Source organism: Podarcis vaucheri (genome assembly GCF_965113315.1).
Source record: "Podarcis vaucheri genome assembly, chromosome: 4".
Classification (NCBI taxonomy): domain Eukaryota; kingdom Metazoa; phylum Chordata; class Lepidosauria; order Squamata; family Lacertidae; genus Podarcis; species Podarcis vaucheri.
In genome coordinates, this window is record NC_138762.1 from 58,915,860 (window position 1) to 58,942,787 (window position 26,928).

The window sequence follows — 26,928 nt, forward strand, 5'->3', positions numbered from 1 at the left end:
CATCCTCCTCCAAGGATGCACCATTTAACACCCACCCAAACTGAGTGATCTGCATTAGTGCAAACACATTAGGTGCATCTGCCAAAGACAGAGGCAATACCGTATGTGCCTCTGTCAATCCCATCAGATTAAGGGCTCCAGGATCAATTTCTAAAGACTTGGACTAATTAAAAAAACCAAAAAAACCACACACAAAAACCCTCCACAGTAATGTACTCCCAACTTGGCAGACCAGACAATGCTACAACCAGTATTATAACCGCACAAGCAAGAATTAGCTTCCATTTCAGATTTCATGTATATGGGCATATGGATATTGTTTTCTGGATACCCAACCCTGCTTGTTGTTAAAGACTCCAGCACAAACCAGACACAGGGCCTGGTTGAAGTTTGTGCTGGACTGAAAACTGACTCCAAAAATATGTTTGGTGCCACAATCTCTTACACTGATGCTGACCAGTTGGAGAATAGAGAGGGGACACTGGATCAATGCATCCCTGCCCCCCAACAAAGGATCAAGGTGATTCACCCCCTCTGGACCCATATGCCTGCAGTCAGAAGTACTTCAAAGACAAGAAAATAAATGTTGATAACAATAACAAACTATGCAGTCTAGTTAGTTTGTCAGAAATGAAATAATTTTTATTTAGCTTTTTTGGAACAAAACTTTTAGAAACATATGGATTTGCTTTTTTTATAATGCTAAAATGCTAATGCTTGGTGATTACAATACTGAACAAAATATTGGACAACGGGTATTTCATCTGCTATATAAACTGGACCAAACTGAATGTACACTAAGAAAGCATCTAGAGGTAAGTTTTATATATAAATCTGAGTTTTCTACATGAAACCAATGTTCTTATGCACACTTCACTGAATGTTTGATTGTAGCAAGAGAGTTTTCTGACATAAAACACAAGTATAGATAGAACGGCAAAAAACAAAACAAAACAAATCACAGTATCGGTATCATGCTTCTTAAAAATTTCCAGTGAAAATTAGAGGAAGTCGCAGAAGGGAAAACGACATCAATTCAATTAAACAAATTCACCTGAGTAAATGAAGAGCCAAATGTGTTTCCCGTATCCCCCATAAAGACTAAGGGGTGTGGCATTAAACACCCCCAAGCCAAACATAACACAGCATTAGCTTACTCATGTGCAAAGTAGAACAGAAGCTGGCATAAAGCAACACAATATAACAAATGTAGACATACTTCTAGCTAAGAATCATCATTAACTTTCCATGAAAGATTAGGGCATTTGTCAAACTTTCTTTGGCCTACACAGGGTGGCTATTATAGAATAATTTTGGTGTTCAATAGTCTGTTAGCCAAATTGTCCAAGGTTAGGTTAATGGAAATAAAAACTCTCCATATTACACCTGGCAGAGTCAATGACTTAAAGCAATGGAGAATTGAGTGTTCTTTGATGTTGCTGCTGTACATCTGCTTACCTTATGAGCAACGTGCAGACAATAATCCAGACTGTAAATTGGCAACACAAAGAGATAATTTGCAGTGTGGCTGAAAAAAACACTGTATCCACTTACAAGTGAAAAAGCAGTGTTGAATTATTTCCTTGCCCTGCCCCATCTCCATGATTTTCCCAGAGTGCGGAAGAGGATATCAAACATCTAGTAAGGGAGAACTGAAGGCCTGGATGTTATTTTGTGTGTTTTCAGTACAGAAGACAGGAGCCTCGACACCTAGCAGGTTGTAACGTGAATAAGATGCCTAAGGTTGCAGCTAGGCCTCCCAAGCCTGCAACACTAGTGAGGAAGAGTTTGAAGGTACATTGCACTCATGAAAGCAGGAACGGTGTGCTTTGGGGAGAACCCCATGTGGCCACTATCAGGGACATTAACGGTTTGGTCACCCCAGCCATTATTGCTAGTTCTTCAGTTCTGGGTTCTGCAACTCAGCTGTATCACAGCAAAAGAGAACCAATCTTTGTGGAGGAGACAACCTCTCACTGAACAGCAGCAATCCTGATGACTACCATAAATTCAGTTTGGGTTACTTTTTCAGTGTGCTCCTTAACATACTGGAAGTTATGACAGCAGAACCTTGCTTACAACCCATGTGGTTCCACTAATGATGCTTGGTTTATTTGGTTAGATTAAAAAAATAAAATAAAATTGAGATTGTCTTAACAAAAATGGGGAGGGGGGGGAAAGATACTTAAAACCCTAAAAGCTACTGAAGCAGCTGCCACCAATGTGCTTCTTGAAATTAGGTTGCCTTTCTTCGTCGTTCCTGGGCAGTCACAAAGTTGAGTAAGTCGATTGCTGTGACAACACCAAAGACCATTTGCTTTTTGCTGGATTGGCCATTGCTGTGATCTATAGAGGGGAGAAGAACATGACAAGGCATAAGTTGAGGAACCAACCCCAGCACAATTTTCAAACTACTACTTGTGTCTCAAGGCCTGAGTATCTTCTCTTGCACTGTATATGTTTTGGTTATTGAAAATATATGTACTTTTCCTCTATAAAACTAATTTAAAAATACAAGACCAAAAAAAGCAACTGAAATTAAAGTATAGTAGGCAGATCCTAGCTTGCCATTGATATGAGGCATTCTCAAGATCAGTACAAGGGGAGAGGATGGCTTATTTAATCTGCTCCTGGTAACTGATCCTGCCTATGCTGTTGGCACTGCAGTGTTAGCACTCAGTTAAAGTCAATATGGTATCAGTGCACCAAACAGGCATTTTTGAGGAAGCGAAAAAGAATATGGGATTGCTACCAAGGGCAATTTGCCTGACTCAATCATCTTAACCCCAACCCAATGTTCTACACAAAGAGCACCAAGCAAGGAGCATTTCATAGGTAAATGGAGCAAGGCACTGTAGCTTTTGCCTTGCATGAAGTGTTTGATTTAGTTGTTGAGGCACCAGCCTTTCTGCTTGTTCCACATCATATTGTAAAAGCTTTTATGTTGATAGAGGCATAGATATCAATGTCTAACCATCCTGTTTGCTCATGTTCACTCAGAAGTAAATCCTACTAAATTCAACAGGGTAAGTAGGGTTAGGCCTCAAAGCTTGTCATCTTCTAACCAAGACCTTCAGAGCACAAACAGCAGAGGCGTCTCTAGATAGAGCCACTGTGCTCTGCCTAGTCCTAGTTCAAATGCAGGAGTTTCATAGTTGAAGTCCTCTGTCTTCTGCCTTGCACCTCAGTTAAAATAAAAATTGTGAAGGACAAAGCAGTGGAAAGCAGCAGAAGCACCACAACAGAATGTGGTGGGACCAGAATGTCTGGACCACTTTCCCCTGCCTACATTCACCAACTAAGGCACCAACAGACCACGGGTTCTGTTGGAGAAAGGCAATCCAAATTGCAAGAGGACGACTCCGGCAGGTGAGAAATTGTTGATTTTCAACTCAGGGAAGATTGCAACTAAGTTAGCAATGCAACAGCATATGAGGCTGGATTCTGCAAACACTTACTCATATCATGAGACATTGTACTCTTGGAGACGCACCAAAGAAATGGGAGGTCAGGGTATGTATGCATTGGGTACTTCCCCTGTCTAACCCAGAACTGGCATAGTGAGAATCTTAGCCTCCACTAGCATAGCTTATTTCTTACCCTCATATGTGTGGAGAATATCCTGTGGCTCCTTCATGTGCCCTATATAAGACACATAAGATTCTCACTGCCATTAACTGCTATTATATGTTATATAGCCAACGGGGAGTGTGGCAGAGACAGTAGGATTCTTGCCAGGTCTTCTACTTACACTGAATCTGTTCGTGCACCACCAGAGCAAAATGATCAATTTCCAAAATATGGGAGAGCTTCCCCAAGTTGTCCTGCAGACGAATCTGCAAATAGAAACAGACTTTAAAACCAACTGCATATAGCCTTACAAGTTTGATAGATTAGCACCCCAATCCCAGTGCTTTTCCAACAAGCTTTTGAAAGTATTTGTGTCGTGATATGGCAGTTATCATATGAATCTTTATTTTTCAGTGTGTGTGTTCATGTTAAATGTTGGTGTTTTAAAGAGAAGTGGAATAAAAGAGAAAAATGTCTGTAGGACATGGTAATGTAAAAACCCAATGAGAGCCACGTGTTCTCTCTGCTTAAAGCACAGCAACTGCAAGTTCAGAAACACACACCTTTACTAGTGGTTTATTTTCCAATTCTGGCAATAAGAGCTGGAAGGAGGCGATTTGGGACAAAATAAGAGGTCTGAGGAAAAACTATAAAAGCCATTCAGTAGAAACAAAGTACAAGTCCATATTCCAGAACTGAATTTCCCCACAGGGATATTGATTTTCATTCCTAGCAAGATAGGCCAGCAAAACAATGAATACCCAGGCCACTTAAGTAAAGTCTAGATGGCCAAGTATTACAGGCGCTGCAGTAGCAGATATCTCACTTTGACAGGGAGTTGGACTTCAGGAGTTGTGATATAAATGTATTGCTATTGACGTGAGCTGTGGGAAAACAGAAAATACTATGGCTCAATCAATCAAAAGAAACTTGCAGAATGAAAAAGGCACTATCTAAGCTGCCTGTATTTTGTGGCCAAGATCCAAAAGGGCCCTTCCACAAGCCGGAGGAGTCTTCAGCATATGAAAGCATTGCTTTACACCAGAGATGGGGAACCGGTGGCTTGATGAACTCCCATCATCCTTGACCATTGGCCATAATGGTGGCAGCAGGTGGGAGCTGCCATCCAAAACATCTGGAGGGCCACAGTCTCCCCATCCCAGGTTTTCACCAAGCTTTAAGCTTAGAGCACCATGTGAGAAAAGTGAACACACTGTTCCACTTGAACAAGCACTTGTGCAATCTCTTGTGCCACAAAACCTATCATAGAAGCACACAAACTCCTGTGCAAGCTTTACTGGCAGGTCACTAGTAGGGATTTCCCTTCCACTTACAATTCTTTGGAGCCAACTCATTATAACTGTGAACCTGTGAAACACAACGGAGATCAGCTCAGCCCTCAAAACAAGGCTGCTCAGATACAACAGGAGAAAGGGACAGGAGGCTGTGGTATCCTTCGACCTTTCTTCAGTCTCACATAATAGAAAGTAGGGACTTATTGCTGTAGTCTATAAAGCTGGCAATTTTATCCATACCAACTTGGCTTGAAACAATGTCCTCCGAAACACTCAAGCACACAAAATCTACATTTTCTGCCCATCATCATTATTATCCTAGATTCTAGGCTTGTGAGCCAAGAATGCCAGTACTTGTCAATTCAGTAGGAAATAAGATTTTCTGAGTGAAGCAGACAGAGCAAGAACAGAGGCACTAAGCACAACAGCGCTGTGTTTTAATTCAGTTGCTTTCAATTTATACTCACAGGAGCCTTCCTGCACTTTTTAATCACCAATACCATTATGGCAATCAATCACGATCTATGCTTACAAAGACCCATCAGGATTTCGTAATTTTAAATGTAATATAATACTATAAATTTAGGAGCGACTGTATCTTAACATAATGGAAAGAACCTTTTCTTGGTTTACTGGAACAACTCAGTCTCCCAATCAAACCGAATCAACTGTAAGCATACCCAATAATTTTCTTCTATAATAATAAGGCTGTTCAAGATTTTCTCTTTCAGTGACAAAACATCTAAAGTAGATTGACAGAGTCTATGGTTCAAAATTTTAAAAAGTGCCATTTTATCACATTTCTTTGTAGTACATTAGCAATCTTTTAAAAAGGAATGAAATTATTAGTGGTAATGTTGGTTACAGAGTAAAGGAGTTGTATGAAGGAGGGATACTCCAGGCAACAGTGTTTGAGCTCACAGAAGAAAGGAAGACAGTCCCCAGAAATTGTCACTAAAGAACCAGGAACTACAGCCAGGGCTGGGTATACTCTACTTTCTAAAAAGTAACAGTACAGATTAAAATTCTGTGCCAGGATAATCAACATTCCATGCTAAGGCAAAAATTCTGCAACCTGAATAAATTATGCAAATTATGTAACATCTGCTCATTTTGCCAAGTTTGTATGGCACAAGGGCAAAAGGTCCACAGCCCTGGCTTTAGCCATAAAAAGGAATAAACAATACAGGGTTTGAATTTTTTTATCCAGAGGCAAACAGCACACATCTTTAAACCCAGTTGCATCCTTCTTCCCCAATTCCGCAACCTGGGGATGAACATTTGACTGCAGAAGCGGCTGGCCTCCAGTCCAAAAGGGCTATTTTTTCCCAGCGTCAGAAGCTCTCTCTTTTTTTGGTGTGGTAATTGCCTGCAGACTGCAGCTTATGTGACCTTGCTATTTGCCACTAGGCAACATGGGCCCCTCCACCGTAAGAACACCAGTTACACTTAAGAGAGGAGAGAAGCTACGTTGCTTAATTACGCACCAGATTATACATTTTGCACGGTGATTCAATTGATAGCTAGGGAAGAAATTAAATTCATTTAATGTGACCACAAAGCATTAGTAGAAAACATGAAGTGATTAGGTGCAGGGTTACATTTTAGCCTCAGAATTTTAACAATTAGAAAATATATTTGCTAAAGCATTAGTTTGATGCAAAGTAGAAGTGTCGCTTTTAAGGTACACCTTGGTTTGAATGTATGTTCCCTTAGGCTTCAAGTAAGTCTCAAGGAACTCAGTGGAGACCAGCTTCTGAGCAAATTTGCTTAGGATTGTGACAAGCTGTAAAGTGCAGCTCTTCCAGCTATGTGCATCTGCAGGATATTTTTCAGGGTGAGGCAAAGTAAAAACTGAGATTCAAGAGCAGTTTCTCACAAAATATTTTGAGAATTGTGCCGGCACAATATGCCTCTCATCTCAGCTGCTGCAAATGCTTTACACAAAAATAAAAGATCAGAATCTGAGGGTTACGGTTCATCCGGGGGGAGGGCTGCCCCCCATGAATGTCCATGCTTCCTATTTAGAGAATTTAATAGGCAGAATATTTCACTGACATTGACCAAAGCAAGCTACAATGATGTCACTTGTTTAATTGGATTTAGCCCCCCCCCCAATAAACGTGCACAAGATTGAAGCTGCAGTTTCACAGAGTATGTAGCTGTCTATTTCAGTTATGTGCTGCAAACAAGCTTTTAATGGTAATTTTACCCAAAGTGTTGCATCTTGGTTTTACTTTGCCATAGTTTGCATTCCCCTCCAAACAAGGCTTTGTGGATCCAGCCATCCTAATACTGCTCATGAAACAGCTGCCAAAATCCTGCAGAAACTATTGTGCCTGCTAAAAAATTACAACACCAGATGCCAAGAGTCTCATTATCCACTGGGAAGACTCAAACTCTTGAGACCAAAATCAAAATGGGACTAACATACCTTCCAACTGTCCCTATTTATCAGTATTGTGTTAAAATATTACTAGCATTAATTGCTAGGCATCTTTGCCCTTCTTCAGAGTTCAGTAATTTTCCCCAGGTCTGTACCTTGGAAGTCAAACGGAATCTGTTCTGGAAGTCTGTTCGACTTCCAAAATGTTCGGAAACTAAAGCGTGTCTTCTGAGTGGCTGCAGGAGGGTCCTGCAGCCAATCGGAAGCCGCGGAAGCCCGTAGGACGTCTGGATTCCAAAGAATGTTCGCAAACTGGAACACTCACTTTCGGGTTTGCGGTGTTCAGGAGCCAAGGTATGACTGTATAGGCTAAATTGTTTGACTTGGGGTGGGCTAACTGTAGTCCGACTCTAGTACACATAGATACACATCAGCTCTGTGCTAACATACTGCTCTGTGTCTTACGTTTTTATCATATATATTTTTTAAATGTAGGGTTTTGTTTTTATCTTTTTACTCTGTTGTTAGGAGATCCCTAGTTCCCTCACAGAGCAACAATTCCCAGTCCCCTGTGAAAAGGGAATGACTGTTAAACCACTCTGGGAACATTAGCTCTGTGAGGGGAATGGAAGTCTCCTAACTCCTCTCAACATCCTTAACAAACTACAGTTGTACCTTGGTTCTCAAACACCTTGGTACTCGTACGTTTTGGCTCCCAAACGCCGCAAACCCAGGAGTGAGTTTTCTGATTTGTGAACGTTTTTTGGAAACCGAACATCCGACGTGGCTTCCAACTGAGTGCAGGAAGCTCCTGCAGCCAATCGGAAGCCGCGCCTTGGTTTTCGAACATTTTTGGAAGTCAAACGGACTTCTGGAATGGATTACATTTGAGAAGCAAGGTACAGCTGTACAGTTTCCAAACTGCTTTGGGGGAAGCTATGACTGTTTAAAGTGGTATGTATGGTGCTTTAACTGTATAGTACAGATGGAGTCTGTTAAGAACATAAGAAGAGCTCTTCAGGATCAGGCCAATGGCCCATCTACGTCAGCACCCTGTTCTTGCAGTGGCCAAGCAGGTGCCTATGGGAAGACTGCAAGCAGAGCCTGGAGGCCACAACACTCTTCCCAGCTGTGATTTCCAGCAAATGCTATTCAGCGGCGCACAAATTACCCCTAGTTTTCACAAATAGGTAAAATATTTTTAATACATTTGCATTTAAATACATGTGTTTTCTCACAAAATAGGCATAGCCAGATTTTGTAAGCAGTGTTCATATGTACAATATCGTGTACACAGGAGTTGATCAGTATATGTAACCTTGTTCGCATGTAATGTTCAAAGAGTACACAGTAGTTGAGCTGTGTTCACTTTGTCACACAAGCCCTTGCAAACGCGTAGAGACGCCTGTGCCTGTTCGCTCAGTGTAACATGTGAACAACCCTACAGCAAAACAGTTTCTAAAACCGTGTGTAACTGTGTATAATTTCCTTAATGTGCATCATACATTTTAGTCAAACAACCTCCCCCTTGTCAAAAACCTCTTTCCCCCCTCAGCAATGGTGCGGGTCAGGGAAAGGAACAAGAGACACCAGAAGACTTTGATACCTTTTTGAACTGCTTGTAGATTACTTTGCTGACTTGGTCTGATGGCTGCACTTTACCAGCAAGCAGTGAAGAAAGCATGTTGCCAAGGGTAACCATTCCCAAAATCAATCTGAAAAGAAGAAGGTATTAGACACAGTTTTCTACTGGGTGAGTTGTGGGTTCTTTCCTTTTTTATCAGTTTAATGTTTTAGGCCAATATTTACAGAATCCCTCTCAATTTGAATTCAGGGGCGTGAAGAATCCTTAGGAGTAAAACCACAGGTTCTATTTAATAGCATCCAAACACTATTTTCTTTATAAACCTCTGGAGGAAGGAGTTTAAGTGTGGAGAACTAGCATGGAAGGGATGAGGAACTTTCCCTGCTTACCGTTTTCCCTTTCCTAATTGCTCCCCTTCCAAAAAATGTGTGCTATAAAGCCTGAAGAGGAATAATAATAATAATACACTGCGGGAATGGATACCACAGTATAGATTATTATAATTACCTTATTGTCATTTTATTATTATTAAATATGAGCCATTTTTCCATTTATGTACAACACTCAGGGCAACTTGCTTTGCTGGATTTTCTTGCAAAGCTATATTCTTAGACAAAGACTAGTTATGCACAGTTCCTAACACAGTTGCTTTAGGATAACATAAAAAGCCTTGTTGCTAGAAACAGAAAGTTCAAAGATGCTGCGTCTTTCTCAGTCATCACTTCCCCAGTTTCCCAGTCTGTGCAATTTGGATAAAATTGTGTGCTAGATAAAGTTGGTCTTTCTTTTGCCTGCGCTGCTTTTATTGCAAATGATGTGAGTCACAGAATAAACCTCGTTTAGCTTCCGTTGTTAACTGGGATGAACTTTTGGGAGTGAACATCCTGCCTGCATTGCAACTTGTCCCTGTCTGACCCACCTTCAATGCTGACCATCCCACTGGCCTATTTCATGCCTGGTGACTTCAGGACTGAGATGCAATTTAGGCTCAGTTAATTCTTTTATGGGTCATTTGAAGCAGATGACTCTGGCCCTCAAAAGATAATAAACCATACCATGATTTTAAGAGAAGATTTTAAAAAGCCACACCTGTGACGGAAGTGACCATCAAAAATCTTTGTTGATGTCCTATATAGCACAGGGACAGAAAAACAAAAAAGGTGGGATGTTTCGCTCCAAATTAGTCTCTAATCAGGGGCCTGATCAACCAATTTCAGGAGACTTTCTGTACCAGGGGATTGATCTGGTGAGCAAAATGCAGGCGAAGGCTCATAGTTGAAAATTCAGAGAAGCAAACTAGATGGGATCATGAAACGAGGTGGATGAAACCAAATGGCAGGAATGACTATGTGTGTGCACCTAGATACTAAATATACATTTATAAACTGGGCATACTTGGAAGGGAGGAAAATCTACACATACCCAGATTCATCAACAACAGGTACTTGGTCAAATCCCTTTTCTCTGAGTATTTCAATGGTCTTTTCACAGGTAACACTTGGTAGTACTGTCAGGGGAGCAGAGAGACACAATTCCTGAACTTTCAAGTGCCACCACCTAGGAAAATAAACAAAACAAATATAAAATCACTCTCCACCCAGGAATTTACACAAGCAATTCAAGGACCGAGAAACAGTTGCATCTTAGTAGTTTGCATCTTAAGGTAAGCTTCTCCTGGAAACGCTCATGAAGCCAATTACTGCATTTAAGTGCCCTCTGTCCTACTAACAGAAAAGGTTGTTCAGGGTATTCCGGAGCAGGTGCTTGTCTTTAGGATGGATTGATGTTTAGAGCATGCAACTTTCATCATTCCTGATGACTGGCCATGCTGGCTGGGGTAACCTTTCACCACGTGGTGTATTTTGGCTCAAATGAGACTATATGGATGCTCAGAGCCAGGACAAATAGTAAAAAAACACCCCTCCCTATTTGAAAAGAGTTAACCATCAACACTTTAAAGAGTCTTGTGCCACCTGAATGACTAAGAGTTTTTTTTTAAAAGTACACAAGATCTTGTGATTGTAGTCTACCTGTATTAGACACACAAAGATTTGTCCTCAGTTAGCAATGTGTATATACATACATACACACACACACACACACACAGAGAGAGAGAGAGAGAGAGAGAGGGGTACCCCCGGTTGCAAGGAATGCGGGTGGCGCTGTGGTCTAAACCACAGAGCCTAGGGCTTGCCGATTGGAAGGTCAGCAGTTTGAATCCCCGCGACGGGGTGAACTCCCATTGTTTGGTCTCTGCTCCTGCCCACCTAGCAGTTTGAAAGCACGTCAAATGCAAGTAGATAAATAGGTACCGCTCCGGCGGAAAGGTAAACGGCGTTTCCGTGGGCTGCTATGGTTCACCAGAAGCGGCTTAGTCATGCTGGCCACATGACCCAGAAGCTGTCTGCGGACAAACACTGGCTCCCTCGGCCTATAGAGCGAGATGAGTGAGCAACCCCAGAGTCATCCGCAACTGGACCTAACGGCCAGGGGTACCCTTACCTTTACCTTTTTACCTCCGGTTGTGGATGGGATCCATTCCAGAGGTCCAGTCGGATCCCGAGGTTTCCGCAACCTGAGGACCGCTTCTGTGCATGCGGCGAAACCTGGTAAAATGCTTCCAGGTTTGCCGTGCACGCATCCTGAAGTTTACATAACCAGAGGGTTACATAAACGGAGGTACGGCTATGAATATACACAGGTGGACATAGGGAAAAAGAGAAATGGAAGTAGCAGCCATGGAATGCTAAAAGGACAGTCTGTGACTATCCTATGCAGTTTAAGCAAAGTGACCATAACTGACAATAACACAGCCATCGTACCATAATAATAAAATCTGGATAATTGGGTTATCATAAACTACTGCTGTTGTGAAGGGTCACTCTGTGTGTCTTAAGCCTGACTTAGAATTTCCACAGCCTGTACTTTTCACAGTTGCTGTGTGTACGTGCCTTTCTCTCTCGCACACCCCTGCCAACTGTGCTTAGCACTTCATGGATTTGATAAAGTGGGGCTGAGTCCATGAAAGCTTATGCCACTATAAACCCGTTGGCCTATATGGTGCCATAAGCATCAGATTAACATGGCCATTCCTCTGGAAATCAAAATCTAATGCCTAGTTTAGTACAGCTGGAATTGTATCTTCAACACGAACAAACACTGTTATATCTCCAGAGCCTAGAGTGGGTCAGTGTGGACAATATGAGTTGTAATGTTACTGCATCTTGGAGACCTAGGTTCAGACTTTGCCAAGTCATTGACTTTCTCTTCAGTTTCACATCCTCCATGCATAATCATCACAGCAAAAATAGAGGCAGGGGAAAAGAGAATTTAAGAAAAGAAGAAGAAGAGTTTGGATTTGATATCCCAGTTTATCACTACCCTAAGGAGTCTCAAAGTGGCTAACAATATCATTTTCCTTCCTCCCCCACAACAAACACTCTGTGAGGCGAGTGGGGCTGAGAGACTTCAGAGAAGTGTGACTAGCCCAAGGTCACCCAGCAGCTGCATGTGGAGGAGCGGGGACGCAAACCCGGTTCACCAGATTACGAGGTTACTGCTCTTAACCACTATATCACACTGGCAAGAAATGTACCCTTAATTTCCCCCCACAATTTGTAAATGGATTATACCAGAACTAGTACTGAATAATGACTGCCCTATAAACTCCCTAGTTAAAGCTGAGTAATGCCAACAAGGCACTAGATGCCATTTTAATATTTATGACTGGGGTGGAGGTAGATACAGAGAGAGGGGCAGATAACTTCAATTAACAGCAGAAATTATCCAAAGCAACATTACTTCTGGACATATTTATGAAGTTAGCTTGTGTAGACTTAACTATCCATATTAGAAAAAATATTTTGACTTAAGGGTGGGTTTTTGGTCGCAAGTTATTTTACTAAGCCTTCATAGGCATGGTCACCTCACCAGGGCTTGTTAATAATGTCATCTTCTTCTTTCATGAAGCCTTTTTGAGTCATCCATTTGTCATTCAAAAACTTGGACCTGGAAGCAATCAAGAAACGAAACAAGTCACAAGTAGCAATTTAGGTTATACCTGCCTTAAAAGCAAATAAGCTGTAAAGGATGACACAGCATAACATTTCATAGCTTGCACGTAGAATCAACAGCTCTCTTTTAATACGCTTGGTTCTCAGTGAGACAGTTGTAAAAGTCTACATAAGGAGAATATAATCAGGCTGGCTCACCCACAGGTCAAACTGGGCCATGACACAGGCAACAGCCCTGCAAGGGAGAAGTCAACATGGCTGGGCTAGGGCATGAGAGTGGCAGTGGGAAGGATGGGTGGAAAAACTGGCAGAGCGGGGTCCAGACCCAAGAAAGCCACTGAACAGTGGCAGTCTCTCAGAATGAGTGAGCTTGAGGTGGGAGGGCAGCACAGGGGCAATGGCAGTGAGCGTGAGAGGGTGGGCCTCATCTGAGATGCCATAACTTCAAGTGCCCGTCCTCTTGTATCTCCTGCCTGGACTACTGCAATGCTCTCTACGTGGGACTACCTTTGAAGGTGACCTGGGAACTACAATTAATCCAGAATGCAGCAGCTAGACTGGGAGTGGCCACTGAGACCATATAACACCGGTCCTGAAAGACCTACATTGGCTCCCAGTATGTTTCCAAGCACAATTCCAAGTGTTGGTGCTGACCTTTAAAGCCCTAAATGGCCTCGGCCCCGTATAGCGTCTTCACCCCCATCATTCTGCCCGGACACTGAGGTCCAGCGCCGAGGGCCTTCTGGCAGTTCCCTCACTGTGAGAACTGAAGCTACAGGGAAACAGGCAGAGGGCCTTCTCGGTAGCAGTGCCCACCCTGTGGAACGCCCTCCCATCAGATGTCAAGGAAATAAACAACTTCCAGACTTTTAGAAAACATCTGAAGGCAGCCCTGTTCGGGTAGTTTTAAATGTTTGATGTTTTTAACATTCTGTTGGGAGCCGCTCAGAGTGGCTGGGGAAACCCAGTCACCAGATGGGCGGGGTATTTATTTATTTATTTCATTATTTATATTATTATAGCTGCCTTTCATACACTACAGCAGCAGTGCTGGAGCCACTTAGCCATGCTGCTGCCACCATCACTTTCGGAGGTGCAATGCCAAATGGGCAGTGCTAGTCGTGCAGGCAGGGCCCCCTACCTCACAGTCAGCATCAGGAACAGAGAAACAAGACACCTACTTACATGTAGTTCCTGACAGAATCTGGAAGGATGACGACACAGCGCTGGCCTTCTTTCAGCTCTTTGGCAGCCTTGACGGCAACAGACATAGCACTGCCTGAGCTGCCGCCTGACAGAAGACAGAGGACACCATTAAAATGGCATGGAAGCCATTTTGAAAATGCAGGTGTAAAAGGAGACAAAGAACAGTGGGAGAGCCTAACGATCAAGTAACAAAGTATTCATTATCACCATCTCATCAATTTTCACAAAAAAGTTGTCTCAAAGTGACTTAACAATTCATAAAAAACATACAGCACAACAAGTATTCATACAACAACAGAGGTGCCCCAAAGTGCTCATCCATCAATAACTGTAAAAAGGACATATCCCTACTCGCCCCAGGATAAGATGGACATCATTAAATAGACCAGCCTGGTGCAAGCCACTATCTCACAACTTGTTCCCAGAAATGCACTGGAAATTCAATTTTGTTACATGGTGTAATGGAGTTATGTTAAAATGTTGGCAAAAAACCCCAGCACCTTGGAGCTGACTTTTCTAACTGAATCTTTTGCCTTTCCTCTCAAGATTGCCTTTCTGCTACTGCCATATTATAACCAAGACTGGCATGTGTATCATGCAGGCAACAGCGGTGTCGGAGGGAAGAAAACAACCCAAGTAATCATTTCCTCATTCTTTCTGTTCAGAAAAGCTTGGTGTTCTGCAAGAGCCAGCAAATAGCAGCAAAGACTCACTCCTCTCGTGGAAATGTTCAGTTGGAACCGCCAAAGCGATGGAGGTTATAATGCATCTTTTTGTGTTTCTTAAGATTGTGATGATTTTAGCATAAATGTTTTGACAAATCTCTGTGGAGTATTCAGAGATGATTCTCTGACTGTATGTAGTTATTTTAAATAAAAAATTTAAAATAAGAAAAAGCTCTATAATTAGAGCTGCCTTTATTGTGTGCTGAAGCCGAGAAGCAACTACAGGTACAGTTGCAGCTGCTTAATTGCATATATATTCTAAAAGAAGTGACATTGTCTTCTAATGTCTGAACAACGGGTGCCTTCTATGCCAACTTTTGAATGCCTGCGGAAAACTCGTCTATTCTGCCTGGCCTATGCAGGTAATTAAGAATACGCCCCTCACAACAATCTACTGCTGTTTTTATTTATTTTTTCAAAAGCTACCAAACGTGGTGCTTTACAGTACTCATATACCAGTGACCCACTAGTGTGACAAAAAGGAAAGTATGACTTGGTCTCGAGAGCAAAGAGGTTCCTTCTCAACTGTTACTGTCACCCTGAGTACTCAATTCTCAACGAATACAAATATAGCTCTCAGAAAGCACTTACCACACAGCAATCCTTCATCTCTGATTAACATGCGTGCACAGGCAAAAGATTCTTCATCATTACACTTGTACCATTTGTCCACCAACTGGAAGAAAGGGTGAGGAAACAAAAAAAAAAAAAATGAAGCCTTGAACCTGTCTCCGCACTTGGGCCCTTAAGTCGATACTAAGCAGGCCAAGAAATTCAGTGTGGGACAGAAGACATGGATTCTAGTGGCAGACTCTTGGGAGAAGTCTGGAAACTGTCTTCCTGCTGCCCACATAAACAGGCATCCCCTCGATCTCCTCAGTCTCCTGTTCCAACTGCTGTGCTGTATATTATTGGGGTTGTTTTATTGTGCATTTCAGTGGTGGATGTTTATATTTAATCCTTGGCATCTTCAGGTACAGCTGCTAAACACTCCTGCCCAAAAACCCTGGAGAGCAGCAATTGCCAGTGTAGACAATATTGAACTAGACCGACCAATGGTCTGAGTCAGCAGAAGGCAGTTGACTACATCCACAGATTTTCTACTGCTCAATGGGAAAATATTAGGCACATTTGCATATGCATTTCTGAGCTCCATTATTTGCTCTGCCTGCATTATTTTGGCAAGGAATGAGCCACATGTAGCCACAGGGAAATAAAGACAAAGAGTGATGAGGATCTATGAAAAAGGACCTAGGAAAACTTGGAAAGCAAAGCTAAACACTCAGTGTCTATGCATTTCCTGAGGAAGCGTGACTAAGTTCACAGCAGGAAATCAGATGCAAAAAAGGCCTTTCACAAAGACATAAGAATTATGGACACGCCAGCAAGATATGTTCAGCAGTAAGGCATGCACATGAGGGGAGTCTGACTTACTGATCTGTCCAGAACAGTAGGGATGAAGTCGTATCCAATCCCTTCCACTTCATAAGTTGTCCTGTCTGTATTATTTAGTCCTTCAGGCTCTGCAAGAATGGATCCTTCGGGATCAACACCTATAATCTGCAAGAGAGTTTTTAGCATTGAGTCAGCGTTTGGCTATCAGGAACAGCATTGTTAAATCAGTCATAGTAAGTCAAAATTGTTGTGGCATCGCAAAGATGTTTTCCCTGTCATTAAAACTTGGAAAACACCAAACCTGATGTCAATCATTGCTTTTAAAGAACCTAAAAAAACCCACTTGCTCCTACACTGCTTTCATTTGGCTTAGTGAAAGGGCGAATGTCAACAAGTGTGCTCTGGATCCCATTCAGATGCTAGCTCTCATTACATATATATAACCCCAACAGGTGATGCAGACGGAAACATGATATTATGTGCTCAGTGACATACATCTCTATATCACTCAAATAATTTTGTAAGGAATCACAGTACAGGATACAAGATGTCCAGCGTGTTTTATTACTCTTAAGATTCTACTAAGTATTCTGTTTCCTGTGAGGATGAAATGCCTATGTTGGACACAATAAAACCATTAGATTCTTTGAGACATCTTTCTCAAAATTGGTAGTATTCACATTCTCCAAAGGGGTGACCTTGCTGGCAAATTTCACACAATTCTGCCCAAATTTTTAAAAGTATAGGAATTTCTGTCTAGTTTGGGAGGTTGATCTAGAGTTTGTGTTCCTGGCACTGGGCAATCATAATACACTAGGGATTATGTTGGTTTATTGCCCACCTTGCTAGAGTCTCCCTGCCTGAACTGACAGAGCTGGTCTAAGAGCTGGTGTTGAGGAACCCCTGGATTGCTGGTTTTGGATGATTTCAACATCCATGCCAAGGCGACTGGCTCTGGGGTGTACTTGACCCTATCCTTGACTGCTGGTTTTCTGCTCAGAATCGTTCCTCAACTGCTTTTCCCTTGTGGGTTTCCAGGTGCATATTTAAGGATAAGGAATAAGTGATGACCAGACTGCCGTACGCAAGGTGTGCAACAGTATAAAGGACACTCTTGCATCAAGAATGCTTAACATGAACATAATGAGCTGGTCTACATAAGAATGTTCTGCCTGTGCAAGTAGTCCCAACTTTCCTTAGGCATACACACACGAGGATAAAAATGCAAATAGCAAGTGAACAGGCAGCAATTAGTGATATAAAGGTACCCCTGCCCGAGCGGGCCAGTCTTGACAGACTCTGGGGTTTGTGCGCCCATCTCACATCTATTGGCCGGGGGCCAGCGCTGTCCGGGGACACTTCCGGGTCACGTGGCCAGCGTGACAACGCTGCTCTGGCGAGCCAGAGCCGCACACGGAACGCCGTTTACCTTCCCGCTGGTAAGCGGTACCTATTTATCTACTTGCACCCGGGGGTGCTTTCGAACTGCTAGGTGGGCAGGCGCTGGGACCGAGCAGCGGGAGCGCACCCCGCCGCGGGGATTCGAACCGCCGACCTTTCGATCGGCAAGCCCTAGGCGTTGAGGCTTTAGCCCACAGCGCCACCCGCGTCCCAATTAGTGATATAGCTGGTGGCAATCCATAGCATCATGGCAACAACAGTGCTTTTCCCAGGCACCATGACTGCTAATGAGCTCCATTTTGGGGGCAGATCTGTGTGCATGGTGAAGGCTGTCACCCCAGGAGCCGTAGAACAGAATGGAAGCAAACTCTGGTCGAGAGAAGCCTGTCTCACAGGTCCCAGTGCCTGCTTTAAGGGCAGAAATTCCTGTCTGCCTGGGCCCATCCTGGAACATGAGAACCGAAGGCTTGACAAACAGAGATAACGCAGCAGGGTGAAGAGAAGACAAGGCTCATGAGACTCCCTATACCACAATAAGGCACGGGATCACATAAATCCATAAACAATGGAAAAGGATGAAGCAGTGATTGAGATGCCTGCCCTAGCCTGGGACTTACTTTGCATTCAGGGCATTTCTCCTTTAGTTTTCGGGCAATGCCAGTGATGGTGCCTCCCGTACCCGCTCCAGCTACGATCATGTCTACGTGACCTATCAGAGGCAGAAACATGTGTACAGTTGAAGTGGCCAAAAAGAATTAAAGACACAAATCTGAATGGATACAGTCTTTTAGCCAATTCTGGTATAAGGGTTTTTGCCTCAGTATGGCACAGACAGAAGAAACACATTTCATCAGACAAAAATGCTATGTGGGAGCTCCCTCTACTGGCCTTAAGCTAGCAAATACAAAAAATGCAATAGGTTATACAGTGGACCCTCCAGATACGAACTTAATTTGTTCCGGGGGTCCGTTCGCACCCTGAAAATTATGTAAATAGAGGCGTGCTTCTGCACATGTGTGCATGGCAAAACCCGGAAGTATACACTTCCGGGTTTGCCATGGCCGTAACCTGAAGATTCTGTATCCAGAGAAATACGTAAGTAGAGGTACAACTGTACTGTGAACATGACCTAGTCCAACCCCCTACAATGCCCCAAAACATCAACTGGAGCCCAGATTAATTGCATAAACATAAGAGAGAATCCATAGATTATGTGAATCCTAGATTCGCATTTCCACCCTATAGCAAATGCCAGCAAATGCATTTACTTACTAATATGTATTTCTTAACTAATCTGTCTGGCCTGCCAGGTCCTGAAAGCCTAGGGCATGTAATAATACATAAGCAAATGAAACAATAATCCTGTATCTATGGATCTATGAGATATTCATTTAGAGCTATAGATATGGGCTTTCAAGATGGGAAACCAATATCTAAATCTTTGCTCTGGCACAACGCTCCACCAATGGTTTTAGGCAAAGCACTGTCTCTAGCTACTGGTTCACATGTTGTGGATGTCGCAGGTCCACCCCACACTCATGCAATGCTCCATTTAGGGCGTACTTGATAATGTGTGAAGCGGACATGCACCTCATTTACCCAGTGACACAAATACATGGTAGTACATCCGCTTTCTTGCAACGTGTTAATTGGCACCGAGCCTAACCAGCCACAGAGAGCTATTTTGAGAATAATTTGAGATAAGTATTGTAAAATATGTTATGCACCGGGATGTGCTGTGGAATTGCTAAGTTATAGCAATGTTGAAGCCTCACCTCGGTTCCAGCCATTAGAACACCATGCAAATTAAAAGATGTCATAGCACTTCTCGGGAGGTTGTGGACTCTCCGTCCTTTGAGGTTTTTAAGCAAAGATTGGATGGTCATCTGTCATGGATGCTTTACTTGAGATTCCTGCATTGCAGGGGCTTGGACTAGATGACCCATGGGGTCCCTTCCAACTCTATAATTCTCGGGCATGGCAAACTTGCAGGAGAAAAGTTGCTTGGGGGCTGTTGGACACCCACTGATACCATGTCTATGCATCCTGGCCCTATAGTAGCCTTGTAATTTACCAGAACCCCCCTTTTCTCAAAGCATCTAGGATGAGGGGCCCAAGAGTTACCCGCCGGCTGAACATACCATCACACTGCTGCAGGATCTCCTCAGCCGTGGAATCGTAATGGGCCAGGGGGTTGCTGGCGTTGCGGTACTATGTTGAAAAATGAAAGGAAAATGTAGAACAACAACAGTCTGGCAAGTTTACAAAGAGGGCTGTTGCTGGAACACACGTGGACTTAAATGTTTAATAAATCTATAAGCTGCTTTTTAAAGGAAGAATCCTCCACAAAGCAGTATACAATAGCAAAAAGCAGTACCATTAAAAGCAAGCCCATTTAATAATAATCTAAAAAGTAAACACAAGAACAACCCACCACCCCAAATCCTCATGCTATCAGGAAGGGCCATAGCTCAATGACAGAGCACATGCAAAAGGAGCCAGGTTCTGTTCCTGGTGTTTTGAGACAGGGCTGGGAAAAACTGCCTGAAACTCTGGAGAGCAGCTGCCAGTAGACAAAACTGAGCTAGATGACCAGTGGCCTGACTCAGTAGAAGAGAGTTTCCCATGTTTCAATTTAGGGCATTATCTTGACAATCTAATTTACCTCATCCACAGAAAGTTACAGAGAGGGAGCGAAAGTCTTCAAAGCCCACTTGAAAGTCTCTACAAATAGCACCTGCCTGATCTTCCACGGATCTGGTTTCTGGAATTTTGGGCCACTGCTGAGAAGGCCCTGTTCTCTGATATACCCCCAGAGTAGGACATGAGGTATTTCTTTGCCAAAGTACTATTATTTTATTTCATAAAATTTACATACCGCTTGATTTTGTAAAGTGGTTTACAAAAAAGATAAAACAATAAAATGCTCACTAAAATGCTCATAACCATAATTTAAAACATACCAAAAGTTTAACCCACAACAGAATAGGCTAAAACAAAGTAGAACTCATACACACTTTCTAAACACCTGGGAAGACTTGTCTAAATAAAAATGTCTTCAGCAGGCACCAAAAAGAATACAGTGAAGGCACTTATCAGATAGCAATAGGAAGGGAGTTCCAATTATGGTCTCAGCACCACTTAACTTAATTTTATTTTTTTAGAGGTGTTCAAGCTCCTTATGTACCACCAATGCTTGCTCCTCTTCAGTGGCTAACTAGCCCACAAGAGAGGCCCACACACAGGATGACAATTGTGTATGAGTTGGAGGACAAGTTAAGTGCAATTAACTTTAGTCCAATTGACTTAAGATTATATAGGAAGCTGACTTATAATGAAACAAGCCATTGGTTCTATTAGCTCAGTATTGTCTACATCAGCCTTTCCCAACCTGTGCCACTCCAAATGTTTTAGACTACAGTTCCAATCATAACTGACCATTAGTCATGCCGACTGATGTTGATGGGATGAGTAGTCCAAAATACTTGGAAGGCACCAAGTCAGGGAAGACTGGTCTATATTGACCTGTGAAGGCTGTCCCGGGTTTCAGGCAGGGACTTTTCCATCCCTTTGCCTGAGAATTGGGAATTATAACTTATCAGCTTCAGTGAGATATTAGAACGATGAATGAAAAGGACTGTATTCCACTTAGGACCTAGCTATCTGAAGTACTTCTCTCCTTCTGCCTCTTTACCTGATCCAATATGTGGGAATTAGGGATTTCATTTTTCAGTCTCCACGCCACGCCAACATGAGATTCTGGAGAGTCAAATCTAGCAGTAGTTGGAGTCCTCACAATTTCTGCCCCAAGAGCACGCAAAACATCCACCTGATTTCAAAAAAAACAAATTTGTGAAATGCACCACACAACACCTGAGCAATGGGGAAATTAAACTTTAAGCTATAAGACTTTGAGTGGCTTTCACTATGTATTAATTCAGATGTTAGCTATTTTACTCCCAGCGTAATGCCAGTCTAAACTTAAAATACTGAATGTCAGTCCAAATCCTGAACCTCTTTAAACATTTTGCTACCTCACTGAAACAGCAAGTTTGAGAACTACCGTATTAAACAGCATCTACCCCATATGCAGCTATCTGCGTTGCTGGCTAACGATGTCCCAGTTAACCAATTACACAACAAGTGACGATTTGTAAGCATCTGAAATGATAAGCAGCTCTGACCTTCTCCATGCTCATTTTCTCTGGCATGACGATGATACAGCGGTAGCCTTTCACTGCAGCTGCCAAAGCCAGTCCGATCCCTGGAACCAAGGAAATGCATCACTGAAGGAAGCCACACATTTATATTTTAAAACTCTTTACTTGCCGGAGCAGAGGAACCAGCCTTATACAGAGTCCAACTAGTTGCCTATGTCGTATAGTACTGTCTATATCAGTCTTCCCCAAGCTAGTGCGCTGCAGATGTTTTTGACTAGAGTTACTAACAGTCCCAGCCACCATGGTCAATGGTCAAAGATAATGGGAGATGTGGTTCAAAACATCTGAGAGGGTACCAGTTTGGGGAAGGCAGGTCTACACCAACTGACGTGTCTCTCCAGGTACTCAGAAAGGAACCTTTTCCAGTCTTTTCTAGAGATGCCAGGGATTTGAACCTGAGACCTTCTGTAGGCAGAGCATATGTTCTACCACTGAGTTGTGACATCCCTGAAATGTATGCCCTGCCATTCTGGACCAACTGGGTACTCATAACTGATAGAACAAGCCATTTTTATATTAACAAGCAGACTGCCTGTTTAGCCAAGTTTCTGGCTGTAGTTAAAAAAGCTTTCAAGACACTTCTAGTTGTGTGGATGCTTCTCTCCCAACACACATGGCAGTTTAGGATTACATCCTGCTTCATCTTTTCCCCAGACATCAGGGGGCAATATCGCTAACCACTGGAAGGTACCATTTCAGAGATTGGCGAGGAAGCATTCAATACATTCACTGTAAAAACTAAGGCTGTTTCAACTACAAGGACAACTTCCTGCTGTGAAGTTTTGTGTCCACTTGTACATAACAACAATCATGATAGCACTCTAAACTCGGCCTGTGCAGAACAGAACCACAACAGAGCGGTCTGTGATTTCTGAGAGTGTAGGAGAGCAAGAGGTGCAGCTTAGATCTTAAGAGATGCCAAAGATCACACTGTTCTTTTTAACACAAGCAGTATTGATGTTCTAATGTGTTTGCGGAATTATGCAGCACTGGAAGATTCCCAAGAGAAGAGTGAAAAGCTAATCCAATAAGACTGCTTACCATTTAGGTAGGAAACGCTATCTGTTCATATACATTGCTCAGTAATCCTTACAATGCCCCCATGTTACAGATTAGCTTAGGCCCTGTCATTACAACAGATCATGGTTCTGTTCCCCTTTAAAAGCTCCTCTGTGTTCACTGATTTCTTCAGCCTTTCAACCGCCCCCTCCATTTCTTCCTCTCTGCATAACCCTCATTTATTGATGCCAATCAGCTCTGATTTCACAGTGTCTCTCTGCAGCCAGAGGTGTCATGGCAGCTCTGGCTACCATTGGGTTACCTTCTCTGACTTGACTGCTGAGTGTTAAGCGGAGCATCAAGGAACTTAAGAATTCAAAGGCCCCTGAACAACCTCTGATCAATTAAACCACAACATCAGTCCTTGGCTTTCAAGCAACACTTTGATGTAACAGTTTCCAAGGCTTTCAATGAAAAGGATCAGGCGACATTTGCTGTTTATATAACATCCTGATGATTGGGGGGGGGGGGGTCTGACAGAGAAGCAGTAAAAGCTATCAAGTGAATTCAAGGCTGAATTAATGTGATTCACACAAGGAACCTTCCAGCTCATAGTTCATGTCCTTAACCATTATACTGTACCAGCGTATAAGGACAACTAAAGCTTTCTCCATACTTGTTTTCTCCTCTGGATGTGATATCACATTGTGTCTATACGAATGAGTAACGTTCCACAGCTCTGTTGAAAGCATAATCTAATAGAGGACTGGAAATTGTTAAAAGAAGGATGAGTTTCCTTTAAAAAAAATTTGCAAGTGAACATAGATTCTAAAAGGTAAACTGTTGGAAAAACTAGCTCTGACAGTGTTTCTCATTCAGTTTGGTAAACACAAAGAGCTCCATGACTTTACACCAGAGATATTGCTTGATTATTTCACTGACTTCCATGGGAGAGCATTAAGTACATGCTTAATGTTCTCATATCCGTCATGATGTTTCCATTTTGGGGAGAAATAAAGCTCCCCAGATACCTGTTCAGCAATCCCTGTCCTATTATTCTCCTGTCTGCATTACTGCTATGCCCAACAACACAGCCCAGAGTCACACTACAATTGATCTCACTCCCAAGCAACTGTACCTGTGTTTCCTGACGTTGGTTCGATAATGGTATCTCCAGGTTTCAGAATCCCATCCCTTTCAGCATCTTCTACCATCCTTAGGCTGATCCGGTCTTTCACACTCCCTCCAGCATTGAAAAACTCACATTTTGCCACTGGAAAGCACAAAGACTATGTTTCAACTAGGTTTCATTTTTCCCCGTTTATCAAAAAGAGGGGACAAGTCAGCTTTTAATGTCTAGCCCTCTTTCAGGGGAAAAATGCACCTGGCCAATTTATAGCCTCGCTGGGTACACAAACACACATGATGCAGCAATAGCTTCCCACTTCCTTTGCACCCCGTTGCAGACAACACCCACTAATTATTCATTCGGTATCATTTTGGCACTACTAGTTTATTTATTTAGTTAGTTCTGTACTGTGATTAGTTATATTTTATTTTTCTAGGCTTCTTTTTATTGTTTCTGGTTTATGTCAGTCCAGAGGACATTGTCAATTGGGCAGTCTACAAATGACAGAAGTAAAATTAAAGAAATATAATTTAACACAGAAGGTGACAAAACAAAAGGCTTTTGAGATATCAGCTCTGAATCAGCCCAATGCTGTATTTGTCTTTTGAACTGGCCAGTGGGCTTTACAGTCAAGCCGAGTTTACAGCAAACACTACCAAAATCCTGGCTGAACTGGTCCTTCTTGATCATTGCGACAGCACAAATGTTTGCATTTACAACTCCAGCTAACCAGAAGATACTTACAAAGTTCACATTTAAGTCCAAAGAGCTTCCCAATTTTGTTGATTCGCACCAAGGGAGTATCACCGATCTTCTTGAGGATATCTGGCATAATTTTTGGAGTCTCAGATCTAAACCAGAAAGACACAGGAACATAGAGCAGGGATGGGAAACAACTGTAAACCCCACAGCAATATCCACCAGCACCTGATCATGGCTTGCAAAGTATCAAACCAAACGAGCGCACTGGATTCTAACTACCAAAGCTAATCAGACTTCAGTTTGCGGTTCTATTGAATGGCAGCTTACCTTGCAACATGGTGATGGGGCGACTCAGAAGGAGATTTCCCAAGCTCCCAGGTACACTTGCTTGGAATGTCAGGCCTGATCCACTTCCTCTCCTTCTCTGGGGAGGTGCAAGGCTCCTTCTCCGGAATTCCATTGGGTGTGCAGCTGGCTGAGAAGTGAGAGCAAGCCAAGGTGTCCATCCCGGCTTCTGTGGGAAACGATGGCATTGTGACCTCAAGGGAAGAAAGGGACTAATGAAATTTTCACTCGTCATTAGGCAAAATACAGTAATTGTCAATAAATGCAAAAAAATAAGTTTTACCTCCTAAAATGACATGCCCTTACTGTACGTGAGACAACTGATCCACCTAGCCCAGTACTAGTTACAGTCGTTTTGGAAGTCGAACGGAATCCGTTCTGGAAGTCCATTCGACTTCCAAAATGTTTGGAAACCAAAGCACGGCTTCCGATTGGCTGCAGGAAGCTCCTGCAGCCAATCGGAAGCTGCGCCGGACGTTCAGGTTCCAAAGAATGTTTGCAAACCGGAACACTCACTTCTGGGTTTGCGGCATTTAGGAGCTAAAACGTCCACGTACCAAGGCATTTGGGATTCAAGGTACGACTGTACTCTCATAGGCAGTGGCTCTCAGGCAAATGCCTTCCCATCACCATCCAGCTGGTACCCAGTCCTTTTTTCAGCTGGGGAATCCAAGGTTAAACTCTGGAACCTTCTGCATGAAAAGCATAAGCTCTAACACAGAGCTGTACCCTCTCCAATCCTGATAACGATTCTCTCACACACACCAGGAACATCTCAGTAAATTAAGGGGGTGGGGGGGGACACACCTTCCACGGTTTTTACAAATTCTAGACTAGTTCATCTGGAATTCATTTCCCTACCTTGGTTCTGATCGCACAGTCCCAATATTGAACAGAACAAAAGAAGACCACTGCTGGGTCAGGCCAATGGCCCATGAAGTCCAGCATCTTGTTCTCACAGTGGTTAACTAGATGCCAAAACTAGAAGCTCCAAAGCAGAACCTGGGCGCAAACAGAACTCTCCCCAGAGCCCCAGCAGTGGAGGCAGTGCACAGCCATCAGGACAAGGATCCATTGATCACCTGAGGCCCCATGAATTTGTCTAAACCCCTTACTACATCTTGTGACAGTGAGTTACATAGATAACTACAGACTGCATGAAAAAGTATTTCTTTTTGTCTGTCCCCAAACCTCTGGCCTTCAGCTTCACTGGATGATGCCAGGTCTAATAGTAAAGGTAAAGGTACCCCTGACCATTAGGTCCAGTCATGACCAACTCTGGGGTTGTGGCGCGCATGTCGCTTTATTGGCCAAGGGAGCCGGCGTACAGCTTCTGGGTCATGTGGCCAGCATGACTAAGCCGCTTCTGGCGAACCAGAGCAGCGCACGGAAACGCCGTTTACCTTCCCGCCGGAGTGGTACCTATTTATCTACTTGCACTTTGACATGCTTTTGAACTGCTAGGTTGGCAGGAGCAGGGACCGAGCAACGGGAGCTCACCCCGTCGCAGGGATTCGAACCGCCAACCTTCTGATCAGCAAGTCCTAGGCTCTGTGGTTTAACCCACAGCGCCACCCACGTCCCCTGGTCTAATAGTACAAGGGAGGAAAATGTCTCTCTGTTCACTCTCTCCACACCAGGTAGAGTTTTATGTATCTCTACCATGTCCCCCAGCCTCCTTTACTTGCCCTAAAAACGGCCAAATGTTGTAACCTTTCCTTTCAGCTCCCATGATCATCTTGCAAATTGTCCTATAATATGACTTATGTGACCTGAAAGAAAATGTTATTTCCCTTATTATACTACACGCAGCAGGCAATGCTTTTCTCCAAGATCTCAGGAAACAAGAGGTTAAAAGGCCCAGTTATATCAATAAATAATCAACAGCAACATTAAAGACTGAAAGACCAGAAAATCTAGAACTAGAAACTTCAAGTGTACTAGGAAATGCTGCCCC

General features: G+C 43.0%; 1 protein-coding gene across 8 annotated transcripts in view; it reads right to left on the reverse strand.

The window, feature by feature from the left end:
- Nucleotides 1-616: 616 nt before the first annotated feature.
- LOC309530764 (cystathionine beta-synthase-like) overlaps nucleotides 617-26,928 on the reverse strand; it is a 38,019-nt gene continuing 11,707 nt past the window's right edge. For 5 of the 8 annotated variants that reach the window (XM_082219837.1, XM_082219838.1, XM_082219839.1 and 2 more), the window contains exons 2-18: nucleotides 24,954-25,165; nucleotides 24,669-24,775; nucleotides 23,934-24,068; nucleotides 21,761-21,840; nucleotides 21,271-21,405; nucleotides 19,718-19,787; nucleotides 18,194-18,285; nucleotides 16,215-16,340; nucleotides 15,372-15,456; nucleotides 14,035-14,140; nucleotides 12,767-12,844; nucleotides 10,259-10,393; nucleotides 8,858-8,966; nucleotides 6,353-6,388; nucleotides 3,752-3,836; nucleotides 3,601-3,642; nucleotides 617-2,346 (exon numbers count right to left, since the gene is read on the reverse strand). In XM_082219837.1, the coding sequence (XP_082075963.1) occupies nucleotides 2,237-2,346; nucleotides 3,601-3,642; nucleotides 3,752-3,836; nucleotides 6,353-6,388; nucleotides 8,858-8,966; nucleotides 10,259-10,393; nucleotides 12,767-12,844; nucleotides 14,035-14,140; nucleotides 15,372-15,456; nucleotides 16,215-16,340; nucleotides 18,194-18,285; nucleotides 19,718-19,787; nucleotides 21,271-21,405; nucleotides 21,761-21,840; nucleotides 23,934-24,068; nucleotides 24,669-24,775; nucleotides 24,954-25,159 (1,737 nt within the window). In that variant the 5' untranslated portion in view covers nucleotides 25,160-25,165 and the 3' untranslated portion in view covers nucleotides 617-2,236. Of the gene's footprint in view, nucleotides 2,347-3,600; nucleotides 3,643-3,751; nucleotides 3,837-6,352; nucleotides 6,389-8,857; nucleotides 8,967-10,258; nucleotides 10,394-12,766; nucleotides 12,845-14,034; nucleotides 14,141-15,371; nucleotides 15,457-16,214; nucleotides 16,341-18,193; nucleotides 18,286-19,717; nucleotides 19,788-21,270; nucleotides 21,406-21,760; nucleotides 21,841-23,933; nucleotides 24,069-24,668; nucleotides 24,776-24,953; nucleotides 25,168-26,928 lie in introns of those variants that run through there. The other 3 variants (XM_082219832.1, XM_082219833.1, XM_082219834.1) reach the window with 3 other exon arrangements.